Source organism: Leopardus geoffroyi, chromosome A1 (assembly GCF_018350155.1).
Source record: "Leopardus geoffroyi isolate Oge1 chromosome A1, O.geoffroyi_Oge1_pat1.0, whole genome shotgun sequence".
In the NCBI taxonomy this organism is placed as follows: Eukaryota; Metazoa; Chordata; class Mammalia; order Carnivora; family Felidae; genus Leopardus; species Leopardus geoffroyi.
Window position 1 is genome coordinate 122,379,136 of NC_059326.1, and position 15,401 is coordinate 122,394,536.

Consider the following 15,401-nt stretch of genomic DNA (forward strand, 5'->3'; position numbering starts at 1 on the left):
CACTCATATGTTCAATTTAGGAAACAGAACAGATGAACATGGGGGAAGGGAAGGAAAAATAAGATAAAAAGAGAGAGGGAGGCAAACCAAAAGAGACTCTTAAGTACAGAGAACAAACAGGAGAGGTATTGGATAGGGGGATGGGCTAAATGGGTGACAGGCATTAAGGAGGGCACTTGTTGGGATGAGCACTGGGTGTTATAGGTTAAGTGATGAATCACTGAATTATATTCCTGAAATCATTATTACACTATATGTTAACTAACTTGGATTTAAGTAAAAATTTTTTTAAAAGACATGGTTGTTGTTAAACTAGAAGGGTTGATACGATCCTTTGCTTTGCTAAAGAGACTACATTCTATGAGCCTATCCAAGAAGCGATGATTCCAAGACCAGCCACATTATTCTTTAAAAGAAATGATGTTCCCTCCCCACATCCAGGCTGATAATACATGCTTTCACCACACAGGCAAAGATACCTGGCCCAGAGCTGAATGAATCCCTCCCAGAACTCTAGGTTTGTGAGGGACCACTGAGCCCTTCCTTCTCTGAATAACCAGCATAGCATCCTCCCTGAATCAGGCAGGGTGTTTAGAGGGAGCCTATCAGGGGGAAGGCAGTACCACTGTCCTGCCCCTTCAGTTTGGAAAGCACTTTTCATCCGTTGTCCTGTTTGGTGCTTACAGGAGCCCTGCAGAAAGGGAAGTGGGTGGCTTGGACAAGGTAGGATGGTGAAACCAAATCTCAGAAAGGGTATCCAGTTCATCAAAGTTCGTTTACTGGTAAATGAACAGCCGGGAACCGAACCTGGGACTTTTAACTACAAAATCTGAGCTATTAAAACCATTCCGTAGTAAGAGACTATGCAATCCCCATCTGTTCCCAAACTCTGCCTGAAGATCCTATGTCCTCCACAGAGTAGTATTAGTAATAACCAGTATTAACTGCTACTCATTACCGTCTTACTAAAGTTAACCTTTGAACAATGTGGGGGTTAGGGATGGTGACCCTCTGTACAAACTTTTGACTACCCTCAAAACTTGACTACTGATAGCCTACTTGACTCGTATTTTGTAGCATTTACGTATTACCGTATTCTTAGAATAAAATAGGCTAGAGAAAAGAAAATGTTATTAAGAAAATCATCTGGGGGCACCTGGGTGGCTCAGTTGCTTGAGCATTGACTTCAGCTCAGGTCATGATCTCGTGGTTCATGAGTTCGAGCCCCAGATCAGGCTCGCTGCTGTTAGCCTGTCAGTGCAGTGCCTGCTTCACATCCTCTGTCCCCCTTTCTCTGCCCCTCGCCAACTTGTGCTTTCCCAAATATTAAAAAAGAAATCATCTGTTATGAAAAAAAAATTCACCTATAAGTGGACTCACACAGTTCAAACCTGTGTTGTTCAAGGGTCAGCTATATAACCCAGGTACTGATCTCAGCACATAATATGTTAACACATTTCATTTATCACAACGATACTCTAAGGCAGGTACTATTTTTACCGCCAGTTTAGAGGTGAGTGAGGCACACAGATTTGAAAGTAACTCACTCAGGTTTACACAGCTACTGAGGGAGCCTGTAGGTGGTCAAGGTATCATGAAGTCCTTCCCTCAGCCCAGGCCCAAGAGGTAGAAAATTGGGGGGAAGGTCATGGTTTACAAAGGGCTCCTTTGCCTTTGGCTCACCAGAATGAGGCAAAGGAGTCCAAAGCCATTTGCCTGTGGTTGGATATGGAAATCTGCCAGCACCCATCATCTTGGGTTTGGGGCTGCCGACACCACAGGCTTATTTTCCCTGGCCCCATTGGGACCACATATCGTGTTCCACTTCTTTATTTTCAGCAGCTGTACCCTTTCATTTTGTCAAAAGGTTTCTTACTGGTGAAGGCAAGGCTGAGAAGCTAGCTGCCCAGGTAGTTTTCAGGAGTCCTACTCTCACCAATGTCTCTGTGGGAAGATTAGAACCGCCCCCCCACCCTGCCACAAGGATGGGCAGGAGGAGATAGGGTCTTTAGAGGATACAGGGTCTACATTTCAAGTCCTACTATGCACCAAACACTGTAGTAGCTCATCCACTCCATCAAAATGCATTTACTGAGCTCCTATTATGTGCTGGGTGCCAACGTGGTTGTTCAACATTCATTAATTTTAAAAATACCATTGATCACCTATAAATATCAAGGCCAACCAAATTTTTTAAAATGTGCCTCTGGGTGGCTCAGTTGGTTGAGTATCTGATTCTTGATTTCAGCTCAGGTCATGATCTCAGGGTTGTGGGATTGAGATCCCCATGGGGCTCTGTGCTGAGCGTGGAGCCTGCTTAGGATTCTCTCTTCTCTCCCTCTGTCCCTCTTCATCTCTCACTCTCTCTCTTGCTGAATGAATGAATGAATGAATGAATGAATGAATGAATGTCAGGGCTTATCCTAGGCATTGTGAGCATGAATTGTAATGACTGTGATAAAAATAATATTGATTGAGAACTTAAATAATTGTTCTAAGGACATTACATTTAGTACCTCAATCCTTACAACTCTAACAAGATCGATACTCTCACTGTTCCTGTGTTATAGATCATGAAAGTGATGCCCAGAGAGTTTCAGGAAATCAGCCAGAATCTCACAAATGGCAATGGGTAGACCCTGGATACAAAGATAACTAAAACTCAGCCCCAGGCAGAGGGAAGGCTCAGGTATCATAAGTTATTTACCCCTTAGTAATAATCCTGTGTGGGATAAGTATTCTTCTTCTTCTTTTAAAAAATTTTTTAAGTTTATTTATTTTTGAGAGAGACAGAGACAGTGCAAGTGGGGAAGGGTCAGAGAAAGAGGAAGACAGAGAATTCCAAGCAGGCTCTGTGCTGCCAGTGCAGAGCCCTACATGAAGCTTGAATTCATGAAACAGTGAGATCATGACCTGAGCCAAAACCAAGAGTCGACACTCAGTCGACTGAGCCGCCCAGGCATGCCAGTGGTATTATTACGTCCATAGTGGATCACATATGTTTAATTTCACTTATAAGGGCTCAGTGAGCAAACCGCATGTGAAACACATTTTTTAATAGAGCATGAACTCTATGGCACAGCAGTTTTTCATCAGATATTCAACGAAGCAAGGACCTTTTCCAATGCCTAGGTGTTACATAAAAGCATACCCAATCCACTTAAAGGGATTCCATTTCACTTTAAACTGCCAGCCAAAAAGACCGGCTCAGGTCTCAGCGGTAGCAAAAGGCAGACGCAGTCCTTGCTCTTTGTAGCAAACCCCACTTGCAAAGAGATCTATGGGAAAGCTGCTTATCTTTTAAGGTATCCCTAATGCTAACTGCAAGTCTGCCGATTATGACTCTTTGGGGAAGACAATTACTGATTCTCAGAAGCCTCAATATGTATTTCAGAGTTGCCTGGCCAAATCTGAAAAATTGCCAAAGCCAAACCCTTGTTTTGGTTACCCATACAAATACCGACAGAGGAAGTAAGTGTCTGCTGAAGGATGGACATTTAGCACCTGTCTGATGTGTAGGTTTGGAAGCCTGAGGCAGAATACTCCCAAGTATAATGGAGAAACCTCGATCTGTACAGTAATGCCCTTGCAAAGAAGGAAATGAAACATTCCATGAGTAGATTTCAGAATGGCAAGTTACTGAGCAAGTTTGCAAAACTTCAGAGATGTTTTCATCTGTTGAGAGAGATATCAATATTGGAAATACTTGTAACCCACTCTTTATGTGCCTTAACCAAAGACATAATTTTTGAATGGATACACTTATCCCCTGAGATATATGTGGCTGGAACTCAGAAAGCAGACATGCATGTGAAGTTGTGATATTGGGCAAATCATTTTAGCGTTGTGGCTCTCAGTTACCCATTTTTTTATTTTTATTTTTTTAAATGTTTATTTAATTTTGAGATACAGAAGAGAGAGAGAGGAAGAGAGAGAGAGAGAGAGAGAGAAAGCAAGTGGGGGAGGGGCAGAGAGTGAGGGAGAGACAGAGAATCCCAAGCAGGCTCCACACTGCCAGTGCAAAGCCCGATTCAGGGCTTGAACCCACAAACTCTGAGATCATGACTTGAGCTGAAGTCAGACACTCAATCAACTGAACCACTCAGGTGCCCACCACCCACCTCCCCTCCCCGCAACCAATTCTTTAAAAAGGGGAAACATGTAAGAATCAATCTTTGTATAATCTTTTCAGGGGCCATGACCCGGTCTGAGACTAATAGCCTTTCTGAATCCTCTCCCCAGAAATATGTAAATTTTTTGATACGTAAGTTCAAGGATCCCCCAAAAACCCAGTAATGGGTCCCCAAAAGCCTATGGATCCCAAGTTTAAAGACTTTGGTCTGAACTTTCTCTATAGTCAATTTCATGGGGGAAAGTCTTATTTTTAACAATTATAAAGTTTGAGATTTCTTATATACATAGGCAGCACACACTCTCGCTTTTCCACTGGCAGGTGACTTAGCAGCTTATGACAGAGTCTAAAGGAAGTCTGTAGGATTAATAGATTTGTGTCCAGGGCTAACAAAGAGTCTTGATCCTTCAGAACCTCCCTTAAATATTTAACTTTGTGAAGGGATAAGTGAGAAGAGGTGCTCTACCAGGCTCAGAGAGGGTGTAGGATTACTAACCTAATAACTTTCAGGGGTAAAGTACTCCTTGATGCTAATTGATTGTTGCCAGCAGAAAGTAATTGATTTTTATCTCCCAACCTTCCTTAAAAATTTAATTTTGGTCATCTGTACTACAGAAGCAGTTATGTTTTTTGTCATTTGGTCAACTAGCATTGCTTGAGTAATTACTATGTGCAAGTAATTGGGAAATAGGAAGATTCATTCAACCACTTTTTCGTTAAACATATTAAAAAGGAGCTCTTATTTTCTTCATTGATAATTCCAAAATTATTTAGGTCTTTGTGAGTATTAGTTTGCCTCTTGCTCTTCTGGTTCTTCTCACACTGCCCTATTTCCCTGTTTGTTTCCTGCGTGTACATGTGTGTGTCTGACTGTGAATTCATGTTCCTTGCTACTTCATCTGTGGGAATTTGAGGAAAGCATGACTTGAGGCTGCATTCTGTCAGACAGACAGTACATTTCTTCCTGTAATCACATGGGGATATTAAACATTTGGGACTTCTTTAATCCAATTCTCCTTTTGAGGCATTTTTTTACCCTACGGACAATGTGAATTTTGCTACAGACTCACATAAGAACAAACGTGGAGTTACAAAATCGAAGAGAAATGTTTGTGTGTTCCATTTATCCCCCCTCATTCAGTGCTGTTCCATCCTGAGCCGTGGGCTTAGTTCTTTAATTCTTTGTTTGAAGCTATAGCCCTTTGGGGACCCCAGGAGGGGAGATCTCATATCACATTTCCAATCGTAGATGGGTTGTAGGCTTTATCACCTATCTCATAGACAATCTTGAAAATGGAAGCACGATGTCACCATTTTTCTGGAGATGCCTTCAGGGATTACTCTGTTTACCTTCATTTTTCCTCTCTACAGCTTTCTCGTGTCATGTGGTCTGTAGTTCACTTACAATTACTTCAGCTTAGGAAGAGATATGTTGCACATTTTCATGGGTGCATATGTTTTCATTGACACCTCCAGAACGGTTGCATCTCATTCAAACCATCCTCATCTTACAACCATAATCCAGAATCGACTTCTCCAAGCATTTGAGTCATTCTTATAATCTACGCAAGAACAAGTCTACTTGAATTTATGATCTTGAACCAGGAGCATCAGCATCACCTGGCACATTTGCTAGAGATGCAACTTCTTGAACCCCATGCCTGGTCTACTCAGTCAGAATTTCTCAGGCTGGAGCCCAGGAATCTGTGTTTTAACAAGCCCTCCAGAGAAAAGGGAGAGTCATGACAGGTGGAGAACAAGTTTGAGTAAAGATCAAGGCTGGAAGAGGTAATGGGACATGGGAAGAGTGAGTCATTTCGTTTGTCAAGACCAAATCATTTGTGAGTTTACAATCCAATTACATTCTTTTTCAGTCTCTTCATGCTCTATCAGAAAAAGTAAAGTAATGGAGACAGAACAGTCTTGGGGCAAAGCAATGAGTTCTTTCCTAAGACCCATGGAAACAACACAGAACCCTGCCATTGTGGTCTGCAGAAGGAATGAGGAGGATCCACAGAGGCATGTGCTAATATTAGCCCAAGCTTGGAATCCTAGTGCTGCATTTTACAGCCCTATGTTGGCAAACAGGTTGTGGAAATGTATTTCCACAATTCGAATCAGGAGGCTGTGGGAGAAGCTTGCCAAGTGCATAGATGCAGGGGGGTGTTAATTATTCTCATGGACACAGCACCTGAGAACTTCTTGTGAATTATTAAAATGCTGTGTTAATTTATTGTATTTGAATGTCAACTGACTCGATTTCATAGATCTTCACTTCAGGACTAAATAAAATTTCTACGTATCCCCTGCCTCACAGAGCTGCTGTTATTGTTGCCTTTATTGAATTAGACGGCATGGAAATTGGAATGGCAATATGTCTGCACAGATACAGACACTGAGGATTTTTAGAAATAGATGAAAGAACAAAGAGGTGTTAAAGTTTGGGTCAATGACTATTTCTTGAGGAAATAATGTCATCAATTTTTCCAAGAAATGCTATCCTGGTGCACTGATTATACAATGCCAAAGAAAAGCACTCAGACAGTTAAAAGGAGACTTTCCTGAAGAAAGATAGAGACCTGGGATGCCATGATATGTTCAGAGCTGCCAAGAAATGACTTGCTGATTAATTCCTCACAGGTACCTGCATGTAATTAACCTCATTTGCTCCTCTGAAAAATGTGGAGGGTGAACATCTCGTTTGTGAAGATTAAAGAAATATGGGCTTAGTATGTCCCACAAAATTTCTGGCACATGGTAGTTGCTCAATAAATGGACGTTTCTGTTCCTCTTAATGAATCAGGTGTGACCAACCAGGAGTACTGGTTGTTCTACGTAAGCGATGAATCACTAAGTTCTACTCCTGAAATCATTATTACACTATATGTTAACTAACTTGGATTTAAATAAAATTTAAAAATTAAAAAAAAAGAACTAGAATAGAAAATATCACAGTGCATAGCAGGTAGTAAGAATATTGTTTTATGATTTTTTTTTCAGTTTTATATAACCCCTTAGATGTAGGTTTATAGTGTTGCTGTGGAATACGGCCCAAACACTGAAATGGCACTCTTCTGGAAGTCAAGGGTTCTATGGTAAAAGAAAGGCTTCCTGTTCACACAGAGGTTTCATCCTGGTGGGGAAGGCAGAGAGAAAACAACAAGCAAGCAAAGAATATGTCCAAAAGGGATAAAAATTGTGAAGAACCACGATAGGCTTGGGTGTAGAGTGATGGGGCTCAGGGTCCCTGTTTTAGATAACAAGAAGGAAGGACTCTCTGAGGAGGTAAAATCTGAGCAGATTCTGAAAGAAGTGAGAGAGTAAGCTGTTTAGATTTGGAGGGAAAGTTGAGGCAGGCAAAGAGCAGCAGGTGCAAAGGTCCTGAGGCAGAGGTAATCTGGGATTACCTCTGTTTCTATTCTGAAAGCAGCACAGGAAGGAGGCCACAGTGGCTGCAATGGAGGGTGTGAGGGGAACCTAGGAGAAGAAGGAGTCAAAAAGGTCACCAAGGGCCAGTCATATAGACTTCATGTTCCACAGAAAGAACTTTGGCTTTGTCAGGCAAGGTGAGGAGACTGTGCAAGGCTGCCAAGCATGACTGAGGATAATAGCCACTAGTGAGTCCTGTCTGATATCAGCATTCCTCATTTGATTCTCATGGTGTCCCCTTGGTTGCATCAGTCTGTCTACATCCAGGCTGTCAATTCTTCAAAGGCAATTTAGTATAAGAGTGTGGCTATGGAGACAGAGAAGCAGATGTTGATTTATCTCCACTATATGCCTAGCACAGCCCCAGACCCATGGTAAGCTTGATAAATGCCAGATTTCTTGTTCTCTAAATCTATTGAAAAGATAACCATAGAATGCCTGCAGTAACTGAACAGTTAATGACTCAGGACCACACACTGAGTACGACAGCAACATTGGCTAACATTTCCTGAGCGCCTGCTCTGTGTCAAGGCCATTGAACATATTATGCATGCTGGGAACAGACTTCCTGTGTCCTGACTCCTCTCTCCTCAGGCCCGCCTGGAGCCCTGTCCTGCCTCAGTCCCACTGCTTCCCTTCCTGTTACACACAACACACACACACACACACACACACACACAACTGCAAAAGCATTAGTAATTAATGGGGTTTTTACAGAAGGTTTCCTACAGAACCTTATTCCATACAGCAAAATTTAAATTAAGGCCATTATGAAGCATTTCAGTTCTGTTTGCTCTGCTTGCCTGCCCTGTTGCTGGGTCTCTCCTCTTATGTTCTTCTCCCCGTAGTCTCTAAAATGCCCATCTGGGGGTGCCTGGGTGGCTTAGTCAGTTAGGCGTCCTACTCTTGGTTTAGGCTCAGGTCACCATCTCATGGTTCATCAGACTGCTTGGCATTCTCTCTCTCTCTCTCTGTCCCTCCGCGGCTTACATTCTCTAAATAAATAAATAAACAAACAAATAAACAAACAAACAAACAAACATTTTAAAAAAATACAATAAAATGTCTATCTTGTTTGACCCAGAAATCAAGGTCTTCCCCTTAGATTTCATACTCCATTTGAACATCAACAACCCAGCAGTGCTTTTCCCTGTAAATCACAACTGCTCACAGCCCACACTTACAGTGACCCTGCAGGGTTGGCCTTATTATCCACCAGAAAGCAGAGAATGTTGGAGGCATATTGGGGCATATTGGCTAAGTCCAAACTCACCTCGTGCCCTCTTGTCGGCCTCTGCTGCAGGCATCAGGCGTTCCTCTCTTGATGCGTCTCTGCCACAGGGTGGGCCAGGAGATGGCTCCTGTCACTGAGGAATGTTCAGAGAAGTGGTCCACTCAGCAGTACTCACTCTGGAAACCATGGTTTTCTGTTCTGGGACCCAGTGATTCGCCACACCTGTGCACGTCATTTCTCTTCTGAATTTTCCATCTGTGACAACTGGACTTTGCCTCTGCATTTGAGATTAACTAGTAAATGATAAAAAGTAGGCTTACAGAACAACAAAATCAAAGTATTTGTTTTCAGACCCTCAGGGGGCTGTGATTCAAGCCCCGATCTCAATACTACAAAGCAGGTTTCCTCTTTCTTCCCTTCTCTCCTGACTTCACAACTCCGCTCTCCTTACTCCATCCACTTGCCCTCAAGGCTTCGGGGATGCTTATGTGACAATGATCAAGGCACGTGAAGCAGGTGGGCTCTCCAAGCATGAAGTCATAAGTGTATTGCACCACTCTTATTATCGATGACCAGTCCAAGGTAGCATATCCACACCCATGAAATTGATGAGCTGGTCCAAAGTGAAACCACAGTGGAATAGCCAGCCGTGGGGATCGAAGTCGGAATCTTCCATTCGGCCAGTGACTGCAAAATTTGGAAGTGCAAGTGGCCTGTGGGGGCGCGGGGAGGGAGCCAGGCCATCTGACTTCAATGGATATCTTCGAAACAGAAGGAGAAACCAGAGGGGAAAAGAACTTACCTTTGTGGAGTATTTATTGCATCTTGAACTACTCTTTCAAGCACCTTGCTTATCATTAAACATTAATTTCCCTAGAAACTGGCCGTTTTCACTTGGTGTAGCTGTAGCAATTACGGGCAGTTTTGGCTAGGCAGCTCCGACTTCCCAGCATGGCTCTGTGAACTCTGTGGCCTTTCCTCAACAGAGAGCTTCGCTCATTTACAAGCCGTGTTATTTTTCTGGGAAACACAAGATAAATCCTGCCCCAGTGTAAGAACCTGGGTCAGACCTATAAACATGATTCTAGTCATAAACAAACTATAATTGTCAAGAGGAAACTCCATTATTGATGAAGCCCCCCATTTCTAACTCCAAAAAGGGCATCTTACTCTCTCCAGAAGCATGCTTTTTGTTTTTTAGCTAGCTGAGCTGTAACTACAAGTACGGAGAATAGCAACAATGATACTTCCTTCTCTGTAGCATCAATACCCAAAAGGGCCACATAGGCCTTACAAGTCTGGTTTCATTCATAGCAGCCAACTCTCTCTCCCAGGAAGGGACCAGTGTCACACCTGACAGGTACAGGTACACAGAGGTGACTTCATTAAAGTCACAGAGTGAGCCAGGGGCTGTGCGGGGAATAGGTGTCTGGTCTCAGAACCCAAGCGGTTTTCTTTATTTGCTCCTTGCCTGGCAATCTCCGTTATCATCACCAATTCATGTCTTACAATAAACAGAACACGGAAGGCTTTTTAATCCTGTGTGTCACCCGAGGCTCTAAAAGATTATGAACCTGCCATAGATAACCTGGGACAGGTAGAATGAGGATCTTCCATGAGAGATTGTCTTTGCCTCTGTTAAAGCCGCTGTTGATTCTCAATTACCCCTGTAAATACAGGGGAACAGATAATAAAAACGCAAGATAATCAGAAAGTCATTAATAGTGTACAAAGATTTGTCTCCAAGGATATTTGTTGCAGCATTTTCACCAGGAAAACCTTATCTCTCTTCTCTCAAGGGATTACAGAACTTAATAGAAAGGCAGCTAGTCTTAAAAAAAAAAAAAAAAAAAAAAAAAACAGTAAAAGAAAGGAAGAAAAAGACTAAAGCTGTCATATATTCCATACTGCAAAAGAACACCACCGATATAAGATAAAAGCTGACAAAAGACGACACTGTTACAAGTTGTATGTTTGTGGAAGGATGGGCCTGTGTGACAGCCTGGCTGGGGGGCAAGGCCTGGCTGAATTCTAAGCCATGTCGATGGGCCCAGGGGTGGTGGGACCAATGCTCATCCTCAGGTATCTGAGAAGCCTCGTCAGAGGTACCCCTAGCCCTGGGGAGTAGATAAGGACACACACCAACCTCACACAAACCTGGTTAAGACTAATACCTAATCACTGACAATATATGAGACTCTTTTATTCCCTGGGTAGAAAACACCAGACTGGACAGATCAGAAATCCTACTGAGAGAAGCAGAGAGCCAATCAAAGACATGGGCACCTGAGACTCAGACTTTGTCATTTCTATCTGGGTAACATTGGGGGACACTGGGCAGGTCACTTCCCTGAGCCTTGGCTTCTCCCCATGAGGATGAGGTTATGATTTAACATAACCGTTAGCATGTAATATGCCTTTCATACACATTCATGAATATTCTTATTGTTGGGGTTGATATTGTTACCACATCTCAACGCAGAAGGTGTTTTTCCCATCCCTGAAGTGTGGGCTACACTTACGGACTTTCGTCCAAAGAGTACAGTATGGGAAGAAGGGAAGAATGGCCTTATAGTAAAGAAATTTGACAAACACAGTCTCACCCATGTGGTCAAGGTCAATGTCAATGGTGGTAAGTCATTCTGGTAATAGGTACCCTCGATATAATGTGATGAAGTGACTCTTTACCTCTGTGGTGTTCCTCCAAAAATTCCATTAACTCCAGCCCCACCGTGAGTAAAACATCAGAAAAATTGTGGTAAAAGGGACATTCTATGAAATATAAGACCAGTTTTCCTCAAAACTGTCCAGGTCAACGAACACAAGGAAAGTCTGAGAAAGAGTCACAACCCAGAGGAGTCTAAGGAAACATAACAACTAAGTGTCATGTAGTGTCCTGAATGGGATGCTGGGACAGGAAAAAGGCATTAGGGAAAAAACTAACAAAATCCAAATCAAGTATGCTGTCTAGTTAACATTAACATTAGTATTGGTTCATTGGTTATGATTAAGTTGCCAAGCTAAAGTAAAAGGCTAACAGTGGGGGAAATTGAGTACAAATTATACTATGTTTGCAATATTTCTGTAAACATATTCTTTAAAAAAAAAAAAGGTTGTTTAATGAAAAAACAGAATCAGACCCATAAATACAGAGAAAATAAATACTAAGCCTGGGTGGCTCAGTCAGTTGAACATCTGACTTCGGCTCAGGTCATGATTTCACGGTTCATCAGTTGGAACCCCACATCGGGCTCTGTGGTGACAGCTCAGAGCCTGGAGCCTGCTTTGGATTCTGTCTCTCCCTCTCTCTCTGCCCCTCCCCCACTCGCACTCTGTCTGTCTGTCTCTGTCTCAAAGATAAATAAACATGATACCTTCCAGTTCCATCCGTGTTGCTGCAAATTCAGTCAGAGAAGGACAGATACCATATATTTTCACTCATATGTGGATCTTGAGAAACTGAACATTGAGGGTCGACTATATTCAAAAAAATTTCTAAAGATTATTTAAAAAAAATTTTTTTAATATTTATTTATTTTTAGAGAGAGGCAGCAGGGCAGAAAGAGAGAGAGGGAGATACAGATTCCAAAACAGGCTCCAGGCTCTGAGCTGTCAGCACAGAGCCCAACACGGGGCTCGAACTCATGAACCATGAAATCATGACCTGAGCCGAAGTCAGATGTTCAACCGACTGAGCCACCCAGGCATCCCTAAAGGTTATTCAAATGAAGAGGCTACAATGCCACTTGGTACAAGCAGTGTTTCAAGTAGCTCTTTACTCATGAAGGGGCACAAAGTAGACTTTACAGCCTCTGAGATCCAACGTCAAACTAGTGTGGGACCACCTTCCCACTTGAAAAGCCCCCAGATCCACGTTTTAAATTTACTTACTTATTTAGAGACAAAATTTTAGAGCCTCCAAGGAGGCTCTGCACTGTCAGCATGAAGCCTGACACAGGGCTCGAACTCCCAAACTATGAGATCATGACCTGAGCTGAAATCAAGAGTTGGACACTTAACCGACTGAGCCACCCAGGCTGCCCAGGCTCATTTTTTTAATGTATCTATTTTATTTCTTTCTTAATGTTTTTTTTCAAATTTATTTTTGAGAGAGAGAGAGAGACAGACAGACAGAGCATGAGCAGGGGAGGGGCAGAGAGAGAGGGAGACACAGGATCCGAAGCAGGCTCCAGGCTCAGAGCCATCAGCACAGAGCCTGATGTGGGGCTTGAACTTACAAACCCTGAGATCATGACCGAGCCTCAGTGGAAGGCTTAACCAACTGAACTACCCGGGAGCCCCTCGCATCTTCTCTTTTTAAATGTTTGGCAGGGAACAGCAAGCAGGTAATCCATGCAACCAACAGGGGATTTTACACAGGATATACTAAAGCTCAATTATCTTCCTAAGACCGCAACTTTAAAAATTGACCTCATATTTACTGAGCACATATTAAATGCCAGACAACAGTTTAATTATTTGCAAAGCAATTTCATCTAATCCTCTCCAAGAGGCTACAAACAAGTTCCTACTAATATCGTTCATATATGGCTTTTATGATCTCGAGGTATGATCCTTCTATCCCTACTTTCTTGAGGGTTTTTATCAAGAAAGGATGCTGTATTCTGTCAAATTCTTTCCCTGCATCAATTGAGAGGATCGTATGGTTCTTGTCCTTTCTTTTATTGATGTGATGAATCACGTTAATTGTTTTGCAGATATTGAACCAGCCCTGCATTCCAGGTATAAATCCCACTTGGTCATGGTGAATAATTTTTTTAATGTATTGTTGGATCCGGTTGGCTAATATCTTGTTGAGGATTTTTGCATCCATGTTCATCAGGGAAATTGGTCTATAGTTCTCCTTTTTAGTGGGGTCTCTGTCTGGTTTTGGAATCAAAGTAATGCTGGCTTCATAGAAAGAGTTTGGAAGTTTTCCTTCCATTTCTATTTTTTGGAACAGTTTCAAGAGAATAGGTGTTAACTCTTCCTTAAATGTTTGGAAGAATTCCCCTGGAAAGCTATCTGGCCCTGGACTCTTGTTTTGGGGCAGATTTTTTATTACTAATTTGATTTTCTTACTGGTTATGGGTCTGTTCAAATTTTTATTTCTTCCTGTTTCAGTTTTGGTAGTGTATATGGTTCTAGGAATTTGTCCATTTCTTCCAGATTACCCATTTTATTGGCATATAATTGCTCATAATATTCCCTTATTGTTTTTATTTCTGTTGTGTTGGTTGTGATCTCTCCTCTTTCATTCTTGATTTTATTTATTTGGGTCCTTTCCTTCTTCTTCTTGATCAAACTGGCTAGTGGTTTATCAATTTTGTTAATTCTTTCAAAGAACCAGCTTCTACTTTCATTGATCAATAAATACATTTTTTTTTAAATGGAAATTCACAAAGGGTCCAACTGAGCATTTCTTGGTTGGGATCTCTCACGTGGTTGCAGTGAGATGTCAGCTGGGGCTTGAGTCGTCTGGGTGTCTGAGATGGCTCCCTCACAAAGTGACTACTCATGCTGTCTGATGGGGGCTGAGCTGAGGTGTCAACTGAATGCCTACACATGTTTCCTCAGCATGACCATCTCAAAACAGATGGACTTCCTACATGGTAGCACAGGACTCCATGTACTGACATTCGAGTCAAAAAGGGGGAAACTGCATCACCTTTTCTGACCCAACATCAGAAGTCATGCAGCGTCACTTTTCTGCATGTTATTGCTTACCAGTCTTCCCAGGCTGCACCTCTGAATAAGAGGAAGATCAAATGATATGCAGCTACCATCACTGTCTACCATTCCATGAATACATTCCCACCATTTCTACAACTTTTGCATTTCTCTCTGTGTACAGGATCCTCTTTCTCTTCCTTGTCTATTTGCCAAGCTCTACTGACCCTACATGACACATCCCCCCTGCAAAGCTTCCATTCTCCTCTCCACCTGGTAGTGTTCATCGTCTCCTCCAGACCACCACGTAACCACTTTTAGAATGCCTTTTGCTGATGTAACTGTTTACCTCATCTCTATGACTCTGCTCTAAGCTCCTTGAAGGCAGGAACAGTCTTATTTCTCTCTGTACTTCACATATTAACTGTCACTCATATATACTTCCCTCATTCACTGCCCTCAATACATGTTTGCTAGATGACAGAATTAGATTATATGGCCAAACAGCTTTTCAAATGTTAAAGCGCTATTCTAACAAAAGCTATCATTATTTTAGAAAACAAGTGAATCTCTTACTGAGGAAAGTGTAATAGCTTCTAGTGACAGCTTTCTGCTTGCCCAATTCTAAATGGGTAATCCATTTTCCTGTCAAAAAAAAATTGTTTAATGTTTGTACTTCTTTCATTCTTTCTCTTGCCCAAACACTAGTGATACCTAGTTGTTTGTTCTTTATTTTTTTTTTTTTTCAACGTTTATTTATTTTTGGGACAGAGAGAGACAGAGCATGAACGGGGGAGGGGCAGAGAGAGAGGGAGACACAGAATCGGAAACAGGCTCCAGGCTCTGAGCCATCAGCCCAGAGCCCAATGCGGAGTTCGAACTCACAGACTGCGAGATCGTGACCTGGCTGAAGTCGGACGCTTAACCGACTGCGCC

General features: G+C 42.3%; 1 protein-coding gene across 1 annotated transcript in view; it reads right to left on the reverse strand.

Annotated features, from left to right (window-relative positions):
• PPP2R2B (protein phosphatase 2 regulatory subunit Bbeta) overlaps positions 1-8,883 on the reverse strand; it is a 512,334-nt gene extending 503,451 nt beyond the window's left edge. Inside the window, exon 1 of the mRNA XM_045492888.1 lies at positions 8,835-8,883. Within this exon, the coding sequence (XP_045348844.1) occupies positions 8,835-8,868 (34 nt within the window). The 5' untranslated portion in view covers positions 8,869-8,883. The remainder of the gene's footprint in view (positions 1-8,834) is intronic.
• Positions 8,884-15,401: the final 6,518 nt, after the last annotated feature.